The sequence below is a fragment of the Adiantum capillus-veneris genome, chromosome 26 (assembly GCF_014529385.1).
Source record: "Adiantum capillus-veneris isolate H3 chromosome 26, ASM1452938v2, whole genome shotgun sequence".
Classification (NCBI taxonomy): Eukaryota; Viridiplantae; Streptophyta; class Polypodiopsida; order Polypodiales; family Pteridaceae; genus Adiantum; species Adiantum capillus-veneris.
Genome location: NC_140956.1, coordinates 1,695,097 through 1,711,794, shown reverse-complemented (window position 1 = coordinate 1,711,794; position 16,698 = coordinate 1,695,097). Strand labels below are relative to the sequence as shown.

The window sequence follows — 16,698 nt, the reverse complement described above, 5'->3', positions numbered from 1 at the left end:
CAGATGACCAAGAAAGATACAATCAATGCTTACTGTGAAAGATTCTCGAGCTCTTTTCTACCCGCCTCTTCATTCAAGAAGATCTCGTTCAGAGAACAGATTGAGCGGTTCCCCTTGGGTCTACCTACAGAGATCCGAGATCACTGCTTGGAACAGAAGTCAGTTTCTATTCAGGAGTTGATGAGTCGTGCGAAGCGGGGCTTTGCCATTCACTCTGGCAGTCTGACCTACCCCACACATGAGGCCATGACACAACGAGCCGAACAGACTTCTGGGAATGAAAGTAGAAAGAAAAATAGCAACCCAGAGAAAAAGGATGCACAACCCAAGCTTACTCCTGAGGAGAGAGCTCGCTTCATCAGAGAGGGGAAGTGCTTTGGATGCGGGGAACAGAGACATATCTCCGCGAAGTGCCCTAAAAAGACACAGAAAGAACAAAATGATAAAGACGACGACAAGCCTGAGAGTTCGAGAGCAGCTGAGGAACGTGGCAGAAAAGGAAAATAGAAAAGCAGAACTGGTACCACATGGCGTGGGACCTGCACCGAATCTAATGAATGAAAGTACAAACTTTGCCGCTTTTGGGGCAAAGTGAAGGATCAAGAAGCTCTTTTGAAGGAGCCAAGGCCAACTTCTTTTCACTTGGAATTGGCGGCTCGATTTGGAATTATGCCCGACAGACTGATGCCACAGGCGGAGGTAGTTCGATTGGCACACGGATGGGATGTTGCCATTACACCGAGCATTGGCAAACTTCGTTTGCAATCACAGGGGTGTTCAGGGCACGCGAGTGACGTTCTACTCAGGATCCCTTGGTACCACAAGAACTACACCGTGGTTGACTACCGGGCCGAGAAAGCGACTTTGATAAATGAAGGGCTCAGAGAATTGTACTTGATGAACTTCAGTTTCTTTACTCATTCTTTTGGGAGAGAAGTGAACGATGAATAAAGTTTGAATATGTTTTGACCTGATCAAAAGAACGCCAAGATTTTTCTCCACACTCATGCCGATTGCTTTTCAGAGGGCCTGAAGATCAAACCATTGATCTGATACCTGGAAGCACGCCACCGAACCGTGTGAGCGGAGTACAAAATGAAGAGATTATGAACCAAGTGAAAGAACTCTTGGAAAAGGGTCTTGTCCAACCTAGTACTTCACCGTATTGCTCTCTAGTGTTGTTGGTTTTGAAGAAAGACGGATCTTGGAGAATGTGCATCGATTATAGCGCTCTCAACAAAATCACCATCAAGAACAGATTTCCGATTCCTAGGATCGATGATATACTCGACAGGTTACAGGGATCCTCGTGCTTTAGCAGGATTGACTTGAAGAGTGGATATCATCAAATCCGAATCGCGCCGGGAGACGTCTACATGACAGCCTTTCGAACGACTTTTGGGTTATTTGAGTTTTTGGTGATGCCTTTTGGCTTAACCAATGCTCCTGCGACAGTTAACCGGATGATGGACAAGATTTTTCAAGAGTACAAGCTATTTGTTGGCACTTTCTTTGATGATATCATTGTTTTCTCCAAGAATGAAGCAGAACACCGAGATCATATGCTTCAGAGATACTTTTTTTTTGGGACACTTTGTCTCAGCAATAGGAGTGCAAATGGATCCAGCCAAGATAGACACTATCCGTCATTGGCCCGATTTCAAGAATGTCCATAAAGTTGAAAGCTTCTTGGGACTGTGTTCGTACTACAGACGGTTCATTCGAAAGTTTGCAGAGGTTGCTTCCCCTATGCATATCTTGATACAGAAAGGAGTCCCTTTCTCGTGGGGATCCACAGAGGTGACTGCCTTTCAGACATTGAAAGAGAAATTGACTACAGGACCAGATTTGACTTTGTTGGACTTGCAGAAGTCATTTGAAGTATTTTGTGATGATTATGGTCGTAGTCTGGGTGCGGTCTTGATGCAAGAAGGCCATGTCATTGCTTACCAGAGTTGATTGTTCTCTAGGCCGGAGATGACAGCACAGATTTATGAGAAAGAGTTTTTGGTGGTTATCCATGCTCTTACTCAGTGGCGGTATTACCTACTCGGAGCGGATTTTACTGTCTTTACACACCATCAGAGTTTGCGCTACTTCTTGCCACAAAAGCAGCTTTCGGAAAAGCAGATGCGGTGGGCAAACATCTTGTCACAGTTTCACTTCCAGATTGTCCATGTGCAGGGACAGAAGAATGTGGTGGCAGATGCTTTGTCTCGGAAGCCGTTGGTTCTGGCTATTTCCGCGATACATCATAGGAGCTTCGAGGATATGGTCGATCAGTATGCCACAGATACAGATTTTGCAGATATTTTCACACGGATACGGGATGGGGAGACAGTAGCTGGATACTCCCTTCGGGAAGGCTACTTGATGAGAAAGACTATGTTGTGCGTTACACAGCCGTTGCGGGAAAAGGTTATGACTCAATGCAACTGTCCACAACTTACGGGTCACCGCGGCATTGCCACCACCATGAAGGGGTAGAGAGATACTTCTTTTGGCCGAGACTCAAAAAGGATGTGGAAGAATTTGTGCGCAGAATGCCAGAAGGTCAAGTTTGACATGCATAAGGCACAAGAATTGTTACAGCCTTTACCCATACCCACCCGCCCCTGGGAAAAATATTGAAATGGATTTCATTTTTGATCTCCCGAGAACACAGAATGATCATGACGATTTTCCGATTACATGGCACGTCTGACACGATTGTCTCCGACAGAGACCCCAGATTTATGAGTTTGTTTTGGAAGGCAATTTGGGAGAACATTGGCACGCGGTTGCAGTTCTCATCATCGTTCCACTTGCAGACTGATGGGCAATCTGAGATTGCCAATTCAGTGGTTTTAGATTTATTGAAGTCTTGTATCTCGGATCAGAAGACTCAATTGAAAAAGAACTTACCTTTGGTGGAATTTGCCTACAATAACAAGATACACTCTTCGACGCGGAAGATGCCATTTGAGATTATTGAAGGTGCTGCGAAGGTTCCACCCTTCCTGAGCACGAAAGATAAGATCTTTGAAGCGGATGAATATACGCGAGATTTGGATACGGCTTTTGCCAAGGTTCGCGAGACTTTGTAGAAGTCTCAAGAACGATAGAAAAAGGCAGCGGATTGCCATCGTCGCGACATGAAATTGAAGGAGGATGATTGGGTGGTCTTACGTTTTGAGAACGCACGCCTACGAAAGAAAAAGAGAAAGGAGAGGCTTTTTCCAAAGCTTAGTATGCGATACTACGGACCTTTCCAGATCACTGAAAAGATAAATGATGTCTCCTTCCGATTGAAACTGCCAGATACTTGGAGGATTCACAATGCATTCCATGTGAGTCTCTTGAAACCTTTTAAAGGTGATGTGCCTGATGATGGGAAGCCTAATTAGCAACCCTAAGTGGAAGAAAACGAGGAGATCCTTGTTCCTGAACAGATTTGGCAAATAAGGATACGAAGAAAGGTAAAGTCCGAACGCGGTGCTTGGTTAAGTTCAAGAACTATCCTGCATTTGATGCGAAGTGGATGGAGGAGGAGCACCTAGCAGATACTCCTCGGATTGTGAAACTTTACCTCGATGTTTTGGTTTAGCATAGTCTACTCCAAACGGAACCCAGAAATTCAGCTTGGCCGAAGATCTAGTGCAGTGGGATGCACAAGAGGAGAGTTACTCCGCTCCTTTGTCAACAGATGCCTTGATTTTGATACTAAAGTCACTGATGTCTCTTTGAGCTTCAGGGATACTGAGAGCTGACAGTATTTTGCTAGATGACTTTATGAAATGGAATTCCTGATAATGATACTGATTTGTTCTTGACTTCTTTTGAGTGCAGGAACTGATAGACGAAATGACTGCACCATTTTGGTCTAATTGATCTCAAATAGACATGGTTGCAATAGGGGTTATTCAATCGGACATCGATAAAATCCCAATTGGACCTAGATGTGATTGCTAATGTAACAGACTTGGACACTCCAAGTCAAGAATCAACCGCGACAGCACCAAATAACCACTTCAAACAATTCACAGATCACAATAGATTTGCACTGGCCCGGCGGAGTTCCGTGCCTAGAGATATTGGCCCCAAAGACTGGCGCCCCTTTCGGTATTTCTTTTTCTATTAATCAGATCAAAGTACAAGAGAGTGGCTAGGGTTTCACTCTCAGACTTTGCGTCCAGATGCTCTGAGAAGTGAGGCCCTCACCACTAATTTAAAGGTTACAAGGGATGCCCAAAAGCAGAGCCCCAAAAGCTTTTAAAAATAAAAAGCATCAGTTCTCTCTCTCTCTCTTAGAGTCTCTTTTTTTTTTTTTTAAAGCAAGTTCTCTCTCTTTCTCATGGCGTAGAGAAAAAGCAAGATTCGCGTCTCTCGTCATTATAAATTATAAATATTTTTATTAAAAAAAAAATTCAGCCTCCGCGATTTCCGGAAATTAGGGTTTCTGCTATCCGCCACGTAATCACTTTGTGACATACCCCCCTCTTGAAAGCATTGTAATCGACCGCCATTACGCCTGCAAAACCGACAAAAGCCATAAACCGTCTTAGCAGACACTTACTGTTAGTACCTACGTACTAGGAACACACATCTAGCACATGTACAAAATCAACAGTCACATCACACGACATCACAGGACATCACCAGACATCACAGGACATCAAAGGACATTCAACATTCATTCGGATCTTAGACCATGATTTATCGGCAATGTAGCTAGCAATCACATCTAGGTCCAATCGGGACCTCATCGATGTCCGATTGACTAACCCCTATTGCAACCATGTCTATTCGAGATCAATCAGACCAAAATGCTGCAGTCATTTCGGCTATCAGTTCCTGCACTCAAAAGAAGTCAAGAACAAATCAGTATCATAATCAGGAATTCCATTTCATAAAGTCATCTAGCAAAATACTGTCAGCTATCAGTATCCCTGAAGCTCAAAGAGACATCAGTGCCTTTAGTATCAAAATCAAGGCATCTGTTGACAAAGGAGCGGAGTAACTCCCCTCTTGTGCATCCCACTGCACCAGATCTTCGGCCAAGCTGAGTTTCTGGGTTCCGTTTGGAGTAGACTATGCTAAACCAAAACATCGAGGTAAAATTTCACAATCCGAGGAGTATCTGCTAGGTCCTCCTCCTCCATCCACTTTGAATCAAATGCAGGAAATTTCTTCAACTAAACCAAGAACCGCCTTTGGACTTTACCTTTCTTCGTATCGTTATGTGCCAAAATCTGTTCAAGAACAAGGATCTCCTCGTTTTCTTCCACTTCGGGTTGCTCATCAGGCTCCCCATCATCAGGCACATCACCCTTAACAGGGTTCAAGAGACTCACATGCAATGCATTATGAATCCTCGAAGTATCTGGCAGTTTCAATCGGAAGGAGACATCATTTATCTTTTAAGTGATCTGGAAAGGTCCGTAGTATCGCATACTAAGCTTTGGAAAAAGCCTCTCCTTTCCCTTTTTCTTTCGTAGACGTGCCTTCTCAAAAGTAAGAGCACCCAATCATCCTCCTTCAATAGCACTTTCAACAATCTCACATGGTGTCTTCCCCGTCGAAGAGTGTATCGTGTTATTGTAGGCAAATTCAACCAAAGGTAAGTTCTTTTCCCATTGAGTCTTCTGATCCGAAATACAAGACTTCAATAAATCTAAAATCATTGAATTGGCAATCTCAAATTGCCCGTCAGTCTCCAAGTGGAACGATGACGAGAACTGCAACTGCGTGCCAATGTTCTCCCAAATTGCCTTCCAAAACAAACTCATAAATTTGGGGTCTCTGTCGGAGACATTCGTCTCAGACGTGCCATGTAATCGGAAAATCATCGTGATCATTCTGTGTTCTTGGGAGATCAAAAATGAAATCCATTGCAATACTTTCCCAGGGGTGGGTGGGTATGGGTAAAGGCTGTAACAATCCCTGTGCCTTATGCCTGTCAAACTTGACCTTCTGGCATACCAAGCAACTGCGCACAAACTCTTCCACATCCTTTTTGAGTCTCGGCCCAAGGAAGTATCTCTCTACCCCCTTCATGGTGATAGCAATGCCGCGGTGACCCGTAATAGGTGGACAGTGGCTTTCAATCATAACCTTATCCCTCAACGGCTGTGTAACGCACAACATAGTCTTTTTCATCAAGTAGCCTTCCCGAAGGGAGTATCCAGCTACTATCTCCCCATCCCGTATCCGTGTGAAAATATCTGCAAAATCTATATCTGTGGCATATTGATCGACCACATCCTCGAAGTTCCTATGATGTATCGCGGAAACAGCCAGAACCAACGGTTTCCGAGACAAAGCATCTGCCACCACATTCTTTTGTCCCTGCACATGGACAATCTGGAAGTGGAACTGTGACAAGATGTTTGCCCACCGCATCTGCTTTTCTGAAAGCTGCTTCTGTGACAAGAAGTAGCCAAACTCTGATGGTCTGTAAAGACAATCAAATCTGCTCCGAGTAGGTAATGCCGCCACTGAGTAAGAGCATGGATAACCGCCAAAAGCTCTTTCTCATAGATCTGTGCTGTCATCTCCGGCCTAGAGAACAAACGGCTCTCGTAAGCTATGACATGGCCTTCTTGCATCAAGACCACACCAAGACTACGACCACAAGCATCACAATATACTTCAAATGACTTCTGCAAGTCCGGCAAAGTCAAAATAGGTCCCGTAGTCAATTTCTCTTTCAATGTCCGAAAGGCAGTCACCTCTGTGGGTCCCCACGAAAAAGGTACTCCTTTTTGTGTCAAGGTATGCAAAGGGGAAGCAACCTCTGCAAACTTTCGTATGAACCGCCTGTAGTACGAACACAGTCCCAAGAAGGTTCTAACTTCATGGATATTCCTCAAATCGGGCCAATCACGGATAGTCTCTATCTTGGCCGGGTCCATTTGCACTCCTGCTGCTGACACAATGTGTCCAAAAAAGTGTCTCTGGTAGGAAAAATTCACTTTTCTTTGCATTAATCACTAACGTGTGATCTCGTAATGCCTGAAAGACTTGAAGCAGATGATCTCTGTGTTCTGCTTCATTCTTGGAGAAAACAATGATGTCGTCAAAGAAAGTGCCAACAAATAGCCTGTACTCTCGAAAAATCCTGTCCATCATCCGGTTAAACGTCGCAGGAGCATTGGTTAAGCCAAAAGGCATCACCAAAAACTCAAATAACCCAAAAGTCTTCCAAAAAGCTGTCTTGTAGACATCTCCTGACGCTATCCTGATCTGATGACATCCACTCTTCAAGTCAATCCTGCTAAAGCAGGAGGATCCCTGTAACCTGTCAAGTATATCATCGATCCTAGGAATCGGAAATCTGTTCTTGATGGTGATTTTGTTGAGAGCGCTATAATCGATGCACATTCTCCAAGATCCGTCTTTCTTCAAAACCAACAACACTGGAGAGCAATACGGTGAAGTACTAGGCTGGACAAGACACTTTTCCAAGAGGTCTTTCACTGGGTTCATAATCTTTTCATTCTGTACTCGGCGCACACGGTAAGGTGGCCGATTCGGTGGCGTGCTTCCAGATATCATATCAATGGTTTGATCTTCAGGCCCTTTGAAAAGCAATCGGCATGAGTGTGGAGAAAAATCTTGGCGTTCTTTGAATCAGGTCAAAACATATTCAACCTTTGTCCATCGTTCAGTTCTCTCCCAAAAGAATGAGTAAGAAACTGAAGTTCATCAAGTACAATCTCTAAGCCCTTCATTTATCGAAGTCACTTTCTCGGCCCGATAGTCAACCACGGCGTAGTTCTTGTGGTACCAAGGGATCCTAAGTAGAACGTCACTCGCGTGCCCTGAACACCCCTGTGATTGCAAACGAAGTTTGCCAATGCTCGGTGTAATGGCAACATCCCATCCGTGTGCCAATCGAACTACCTCCGCCTGTGGCGTCAATCTGTTGGGCGTAATTCCAAATCGAGCTGCCAATTCCAAGTGAAAAGAAGTTGGCCTTGGCTCCTTCAAAAGAGCTTCCTGATCCTTCACTTTGCCCCAAGTACGAGCATTCCCCTTAAAGTAAGAGGCAGCTCTACGAATCTTGGAGTGCTCTGAATAACGTCCTCCCGCGAAAGCAATGTCAAATTGTTGTATAAAAGACAAAGCCTTCGAAGCATCTGAGTATCCTGAAAAAGTATCAAACTTGATCGAGTGGCCACCTTTCTTAAACTCTCGGACTTTCTTGCTTTCATCTTCGAGAAAGTCATACTAGTTGGCTTTGTAAAAATTCTTCTTGTTCGCATAAAAGTTTCCATGATCAGAATCTGAGCTGTCTGTAGACAAGTCCTCAGTAGAACTGTCAGTCTCTGGGCGAGATGTAGCCTTCTTCTTGCCCTTTCTGAAGCTTTGTTTCTTGCTTCGCTTTTTACCTTTTTTGTCTTCTTCGCTCGAATCTGAAGAGCTAGAAGAACTGTCAGAAGAAGAAGAAGAAGAAGAACTAGGTAGGCCTTCAAACTTGACGCGCTTCTTCAGTTTCTTTGCCTTGTAGAATGTCGACCGACGACCCCAAATATCCCGGGAAGTCAATGCCTTTCTTCTGCTTTTTGCCGTGCTTTTTGTCCTTCTTTTGCACGTCGAAAAGCTCAGCAATCCGTGCATCAACCACGTTCTCCAGTTCCTTCTCCGTATATTTCTTGGAGGCAAAGTTTCTTGAGAGCGGGTTTTGGGAGTGGTGTTGTGGTTCTCTGCCACTCCGTCTGTACCTCTTCCAAAGAGGTCTGGTTCATATATTTTGCCATCTTCGGGTCCTTGGCAAAATTGAGCATCATCTCTGTTGCATCGCCGATCAACTAACGACGCTTCATCTCTCGCCGCTCCGCCTAAGTAGGCAAAGGCGGGCCATACTCTCTGCCGGAATCTTCGTTGTGATCCCTGCCCGCATCTCCAGATGCAGAGGGAGTCGACTGATCATTGCCTGAAGCCATAGGTGCCGCGGAAAAAAAAATTCGGGGATCTGATTTCCCGTAGAAGAGAAATCGGCCGTGCTTTGAAACCACTGTAACAGACTTGGACACTCCAAGTCAAGAATCAACCGCGACAGCACCAAATAACCACTTCAAAACAATTCACAGATCACAATAGATTTGCACTGGCCCGGCGAAGTTCCGTGCCTAGAGATATTGGCCCCAAAGACTGGCGCCCCTTTCAGTATTTCTTTTTATATTAATCAGATCAAAGTACAAGAGAGTGGCTAGGGTTTCACTCTCAGACTCTGCGTCTAGATGCTCTGAGAAGTGAGGCCCTCACCACTAATTTAAAGGTTACAAGGGATGCCCAAAAGCAGAGCCCCAAAAGCTTTTAAAAATAAAAAAGCATCAGTTCTCTCTCTCGCTTAGAGAGTCTCTTTTTGTTTTTTTTAAGCAAGTTCTCTCTCTTTCTCATGGCGTAGAGAAAAAGCAAGATTCGCCTCGCTCGTCATTAATTTAAATATTTTTTTGAAAAAAATAATCAACCTCTGCGATTTCCGGAAATTAGGGTTTCTGGCAGAAATTAGGGTTTTTACTGTCCGCCACGTCATCACTTTGTGACAGCTAGCTACATTGCCGATAAATCATGGTCTAAGATCCGAATGAATGTTGAATGCCATGTGATGTCCTGTGATGTCGTGTGATGTGAATGTCGATTTTGTACATGTGCTACATGTGTGTTCCTAGTACGTAGGTACTAACAGTCAGTGTCTACTAAGACGCTTTATGGCTTTTGTCGGTTTTGCAAGCGTAATCGCGGTCGATTACAATGCTTTCAACAGGGGTATGTCACAAAGTGATGACGTGGCTATGGATAGCAGAAACCCTAATTTCTGCCAAAAACCCTAAAATTCCTGCAAACCCTAATTTCTGCCAAAAACCCTAATTTCCGGAAATCGCGGAGGCGGCAAAAAAGAAAATTGTTTTTTCTGAGCGACGCAAAGCTGCTGGCTTTTTGCTACGCAAGGATTTGGAGATAGAGAGAGAGTTGAATTGCTTTAATTTGCCCTCTCTTGAGATAGAGAAAGAGAATCTGCTTTAGCTTTAAAGCTTTTGGGGCTCTGGTTTTGGGCATCGCTTGTAACCTTTAAATTGGTGGTGAGGGCCTCACTTCTCAGAGCATCTGGACGTAGAGTCTGAGAGTGAAACCCGAGCCACTCTCTTGTACTTTGAACTGATTAATACAAAAAGAAATACCGAAAGGGGCGCCAGTCTTTGGGGCCAATATCTCTAGGCACGGAACTCCGCCGAGCCAGTGTAAATCTATTGTGATCTGTGAATTGTTTTGAAGTGGTTATTTGGTGCTGTTGCGATTGATTCTTAACTTGGAGTGTCCAAGTCTGTTACACATAGCCAGTCTTGCTCGCACCCCTTCATGCCCATACAATCGTTGGCTCCCCTTCTTGCGTGGCGTTTCCTTTCCCAAGGGTCACTTCTTCCAAGCGGCAGCAATTTCCCCCAAGCGGCAGCAAATCCACCAAGCGTCAGCAAATTCCTTAAGCTCGACTATTTATGCTGGGCAATCTTTTACGATTTCAGCCAGCAAGTTCTATGCTATTAAAATGGCCTCAATTTTAAAGGTTGAGTGCCAGCCCCAAGAGAAAAAATTAAACCTTTAATGTGAAAGCAACTTATCAAGTTAATTCTCCAAATTCAACTTATGTACAAAAAATATGAGGAACAGCCAGCGATCCCATTTTTTGAATGTTGCTCCTCCAGCCTCTCCTCCCAGCGTTGGCTTTGTGTGCACTTTGCGCACGTAGGACATTTCGCCCTCATGGCCAACAAAGTCTTCGATGTGCCTCTACCGCATCTCTCGTACATAGACGAGATTCCGGACATTGTTCTCTCGGAAAATTCCCCGACACCCGACATGATCGTCATCCCCGATACTCCGGAACCCGAAATTATTGTCATTCCCAATTCGCCGGAACCCGACCTTGCTCCAGTGAGCGCTCCAGTTCCCGAACGCGCTCCCGTTCTAGCAGCAATACCCATTCCAGTACCCCAGGTTGTACCAGCTCCGCAAGAGTACTTGCTATACGTCACCCACCACCACTTGACACAGTTCCAGACTTGGGTGGTGTGGCATATTTTCCTCACATGCGAGTCTCAGCATCTTCAGCATTACGAGTACATCCATGGGTGGTACCCTATTCCCTGACAGAGTGCAGAAGAGACGTAGTCAACAACATAATCTCGCTCCAGCCCTGCTGCGTGTTCACAGCGAGCTCCTAATCTCGATTACACAGCCCGTTCTGAAGGAGACACCTCCCATCAACAAGGTCGAGATCTCCATGTCGACGTCCCATGAAGAAGATGGTCAACAGGCGCGGATGCTTGCCTTTCTCAAAGCCCAAATGGAAGCTATGCAACAAACTTTCTCAGCAAGCCTTGCTTCCATCAACACTTGCTTGGACCAGTTGCAAATGCAAACTGTCACAAACAGGTGACGTGGCATGGTGACACAACAGATACACACTCTCTCTAACAGGCAATCCCGGCAAAGGCGACAGAAATGCTTACGTGGCAATACGGAAGGTTCTGGATTTTGCACCGGAAAATCCGCTGACAATTGCTAACATGGCAAAGCGTACGGAACCCTCTTTTTGCGCTGACTGTACGGCAAATTGTACCCAAAAAGCAAGGCCGAGCTCTACGCAAATTTTTGGAAGCTTTTGGGCTTTGCTTTATTTTTAGAAAACCTATTTTTAAAATATGGTAGCTTTTGGGGCTCTGCTTTTAGCATCCCTTGTAAACTTATAAATGACTGGGCAAGGCTCCCACTCTGCAGAGCATCTGGACGCAGAGTCTAAGAGTGAGACCCCTCCCACTCCTTGTACTCTGAGTTGCAGATTAATACAAAAAGAAATACCGAAAGGGATGCCAGTCTTTGGGGCCAATATCTCTAGGCGCGGAACTCCGCCGGGCTGTGTCAAATCCATTGTGAACTGTGAACTGTTTTGAATGAATCTCTGTTGTGTCGCGAGAGAATCTTGACTTGGGAGTGTCCAAGTTTGTTAGTGGTATCAGAGCACGGGAAATCTGACCCTTTTTCTCGCGACACTTATGGATTCAAACAGAGATCAGTCGACTTCCTCTGCATCTGAGGATGCGGAAAGAGATCACAAAGAAGATTCTCACGAGGAGTATGGCCCGCCTCGACCTACTCAGGGGGGGATTGAAGAGATGAAGCGTCGACAATTGGTTGACGATGCAACAAAGATGATGATCAACATTGCAAAGCATCCAAAATTTGCAAAATTTTTGACTCCGACATCCTTAGACGAAGTGCACTCTCAGTGGCGTAAGGCCACAAAACCACCCCTCAAACCAACGCTCAAGAAACCTCCTACTCCGAGGATGTTTATATAGCAAGAATTAGAAGAGGTGGTTGATACACGGATTACCCAGCTTTTTGACGCAACCAACAAAGCCAAAAAGCACGACAAAAAGCAGAAGAAAGGAACTGACTTCCCGGGTTATTTGGGTCGTCAATTTGCTTTTGCCTAGGCAAGAAAGCAGAAAAAGCGTGTCAGATTTGAAGGAATATCCAGTTCTTCTTCTTCTTCTTCTTCTTCTTCTTCTTCTTCTTCTAACAGTTCTTCTAACTCTACTGACTCGAGCGAAGAAGACAGGAAAGGGAAAAAGCGAAGCAAAAAGCAAAGCTTCGGAAAGGGCAAGAAAAAGGCGAAGAAGCCTAAGTTTCGCCCAGTTTCTGACAGTTTTACAAAGGACTCTTCTTCAGATAGTTTGGACTCCGATGATCACAAATTTTATGCAAAGAAGAAATATTTCTATAAAGCCAACCAATATGACTTTCTTGAGGATAAAAGCAAGAAAGTTCGAGAATTTAAAGGTGGACAGTCAATTAAATTTGACACTTTTTCAGGATTCCAAGATGCTTCGAGGGCTTTGGCCTTCATACAGCAGTTTGATATAGCTTCCTCTGGAGGGCATTACTCTGAGCACTCCAAGATTTGGAGAGCTACCTCTTACTTCAAGGGAAATGCTCGAATATGGTGGTCCACTCTTCTATTGAACAAGAAAGCGCCAGTTAAACGGCTGAAATTTAAAAGGCTTTTTATTTCTTCTTGGTTGACTCGAGAGTACGAACGCGACATAAGAACTGCTTGGAACCATCTTCGGATGACCAAGAAAGATACCTTGGACACATATTGCGAGAGATTTTGGAGCTCTTTTCTACCCGCTTCTTCATTTAAGAAGATCTCGTTTAAGGAACAAATTGAGCGGTTTACCTTGGGACTTTCTACGGAGATTCGAGATCACTGATTGGAGCAAAAGTCAGATTCTATTCAAGAACTGATGAGTCATGCGAAACGGGACTTTGCCATACACTCAGGCAGTTTGACTTACCCCACAAATGAGATCATGACACAGAAAACAGAACAGACTTCTAAAAATGAAAGTAGAAAGAAGAAGAGCCCCCAAGATCAAAAAGATAAGGATGCACGACCCCGGCTCACTCCTCGGGAAAGAGCCAACTACATTAAAGAGGGGAAGTGTTTTGGATGCGGGGAACAAGGACACATCTCCACGAAGTGCCCCAAAAAGGCACAGAAAGAACAAGATGAAGACAGGCCAAAGAGTTCAAAAGCAGCTGAGGAACGTGGACAGAACCTATTCATGATCAACTATCAGCTATGAAAAGTGCACTGACGAGTACTCAATTAGTTGCTCTGGTTCTCACGAAGTTGCCTTAAAAACATGAAACAGTGTTTAGGACACTTCGGCTATAAGTCACGAAGGAAAAGCAGGAATTTGATGATCTCGGCTCTTTTCTCATTGAGGAGGAAGCCGTGTTAATAGCTCAAGGCAAAATTCAGACTTTTGAACAGACGGGGAAGCACATGGTGAAGCAATTGCTGCTTCGGATTCCAGAAAGAGGACAAAGAACCGTTGTCACAATTGTGGAAAGCGTGGTCACTTGGCTAAGGATTGCAGTTCCAAAAGCAAAGACAGAGATTCTACAAGGACAAAGGTAAAAGCATGCAACAAGACGAAAGCAGTGATAGTGACTTGGGGAAGGACAGCAAAGCGGCTGCTGGTGTAGTGGAGTCTACACTCGCAAGGACTCCTGCTTTCTGGTCACATGGAGATCAGTATCGCCACTAGCTTCAGCCAAAGAGAGGCTTGTGAGTGGCATAGGGGGGCAAATAGTGCTCCGTATAATTAAAGTGTTGGAGTTCAAGTTATCGGTATTTGGACCCGTAGGTCGGAGTTCAAGGCACATGCATCAAGCAGGGAACCAATCAGGCGTATCTAAAACACTATGGATAAGTGCACCAATCCAATGTTGTTGATCGGATCATGGACAGGATGTGTTCCACAGTTCACTATCTTGGAGTATTATGTTTTGGATGTGATGTGTTCATAGTTCACAAATGGGAATTCTTGGACATAGTGTGGTATATAGTTCAAATTTTCTACAAAGGCAACCGATGCTCAAGAGGGCATTATTCTCAGGTACAAAGTTGAGGGTAGCAAAACCGAGGTGTATCCAGTTGGTGGCCACTTCTGGGGTGTCCATGGTAGCTTCTTCATCAACTTGGTCTCACTATTGATGTCCACTATGAGCTGCTAAGAGGGTGTTAGAGTTTTGGCATCTCAAGTGAACTACCCAATGTGATCCCATTATTTCTTTTGGCTTTTAGGTATTTATTTTACTTACTTGTCACAGTCTCGGTAGGGCAATTTACTGAGGTTGCTATATAAGCAGCCCCTTGCCTCCATAGTATACACATTTAGTTATTCATTGCCAAGGTTGATTGGTTCAGGAGACTCTCTCTCTCAATCTCTCTCTTTCTCTCGTGCTCACTCTCCTTGGTCTCTACGCTTCCGCATCGTCGATTTTGATAGCATCTTCCCCAAAAGGTGATTCTAGACTTCTCTTCTCCATTTTGTGTCGGGACTCTATCTGGATAGGAATGTGTGCCAAGAAATATGGAAGAACTTTGTCTATCAAAGGCCACAAATGTTTCAAAGCTGAAATTAGAACCTGGGGAGATATCCAAATAGGTGTCTATCAAAGCCCACAAATGTTTCAAAGCTCGAATTAGAACTTGGGGAGATATCCAAAGAAATAGAACCTACTTTACTCCAGAGCAGATCACTAACCAGTTTAACATCTCCTCTGGCTGTATTAATGAAAATTTGTGCAGGTTGGATGACTTGAAGGAATATCAAGCTCAAGCTAGACTGAGTCACTGCAAAAGTATCTCTCTAACTGATATTGCAAAGAAGGCATAAAAGCTTTTCTCTGACATCCTAGAATTTGATGAGGAGCTCAGGAAAAGTCTCAACAAGAAGTGGAGACTCAACTGGGGTGCAAAGCAGTGGTATATTTAAATGTTTGTGGGGTTTTTCAATTCCTGCCAAGCATAGCTATCTGGCCTGGCTAATCTTACATCAAGGGATGTGGATTGCTCAGAAAGCCTTAAAGGCTAGAATGGGAAACGGAATGTGCAGTAGATGTGGTGCTCTAGAGGACATCAAGCATCTTTTCTTAGATTGCCCAACCAATACCAAAATGCTACAAGTGCTGAGCAGCTGTTGTAAAGAGTTACACCCTCAACATTTCTCTACCCAGGAGCTTCTTATTGGAGATTGTGTCCAAAAGGACATTCCCCCTTGGAACTTGTGGAGGTTATCCTACCTATGGGCCTGCTGCCAGCTAGACTCAGATGACTGAAGGTATTTTTTCAATTGAAAATGGAAGAAAACGCTACTGCATTTGCCCTTCAACTCAAGAAGATATCCCTCTACTGTTTAGACAAGATGCAAGTTGTATCTCATTGTCCCTTGTATAACATCCAAAGGAGCCATAAATGGCAATGCTGGAAAGAACTAATGTTAAAGTTTTACTCTAGAGAGAGACTCATCGTGACAGAGTCCTGCCTTCATTTGTAATTTTCCTTTTCCCTGTTGTCTTGGGATGCCTCTCTCCCAACCTGTGAGGCAAGATTGTAATTTTTTTCTTTCCTTTTAATACATTCCTGCACTTTCCCAAAAAAAAAAAAAAGATGCCTTGTTCAAGCGCAGGAATACACTGGAGAAATTCTTATGGAAGCACGACTTGCCCCGAAAGGGAGAATGAGAAGCACCTTGGAAGGAGAAGGAGCTGCCGGCGAATCATGACAGAGAGAAGCTGATCTAGGACATCAACAGGAAAAGCCGGAGCGACCAGCTCCAATGCACGCGGATGAGATAAGCAGGAAGGAAAGCCGTCATTGATCGTGTGCCTGACCGCAGGAAAGCACTATTTCCACTATCTTTTTTATGACCACTTGTAGGTAGAGGCCAATAAGCTCAAAATGTTAAATCGAATTTGCGTAGGCCTCCTGGTTCTTGCTCTTACAGTGAGATTGCTTGTCTCATAAGTGCCCTTCATATGTATTGTGTAACTCTCTCTCTCTCTCTCTCTCTCTCTCTCTTTCGCTCCCCCTCTTTATCTCGTGCACGTGAGTTTCTCTTATTTTTTGCATTTAGTCTTCAGTTTGCAGACGTTGACACGTGTAAAGGGTACTCAGACTACTGTTACAGAACACATATAGATGTGCAAATTTGTTGGCATTGGCTTTCGGCAAAAAAGGAGTGTGTATACGAGGGAATTTCAGCCCAAATACAACAGAGCACTTTTTCAATTTTTGAAAGGTATGTTTTATTTATTTTTCTTCTCTTTAATATATAGTCTCTCTTCTCTCTCTCT

General features: G+C 44.3%; 1 protein-coding gene across 3 annotated transcripts in view; it reads right to left on the bottom strand.

Annotated features, from left to right (window-relative positions):
- LOC147422883 (uncharacterized) overlaps positions 1 to 16,300 on the bottom strand; it is a 50,570-nt gene extending 34,270 nt beyond the window's left edge. Inside the window, exons 1-2 of one of the 3 annotated variants that reach the window (XM_086501112.1) lie at positions 16,094 to 16,300; positions 15,855 to 15,985 (exon numbers count right to left, since the gene is read on the bottom strand). In XM_086501112.1, coding sequence (XP_086357238.1) covers positions 15,855 to 15,871 — 17 coding nt within the window. In that variant the 5' untranslated portion in view covers positions 15,872 to 15,985; positions 16,094 to 16,300. The remainder of the gene's footprint in view (positions 1 to 15,854; positions 15,986 to 16,093) is intronic. The other 2 variants (XM_086501113.1, XM_086501111.1) reach the window with 2 other exon arrangements.
- Between the last annotated feature and the right edge of the window lie 398 nt (positions 16,301 to 16,698).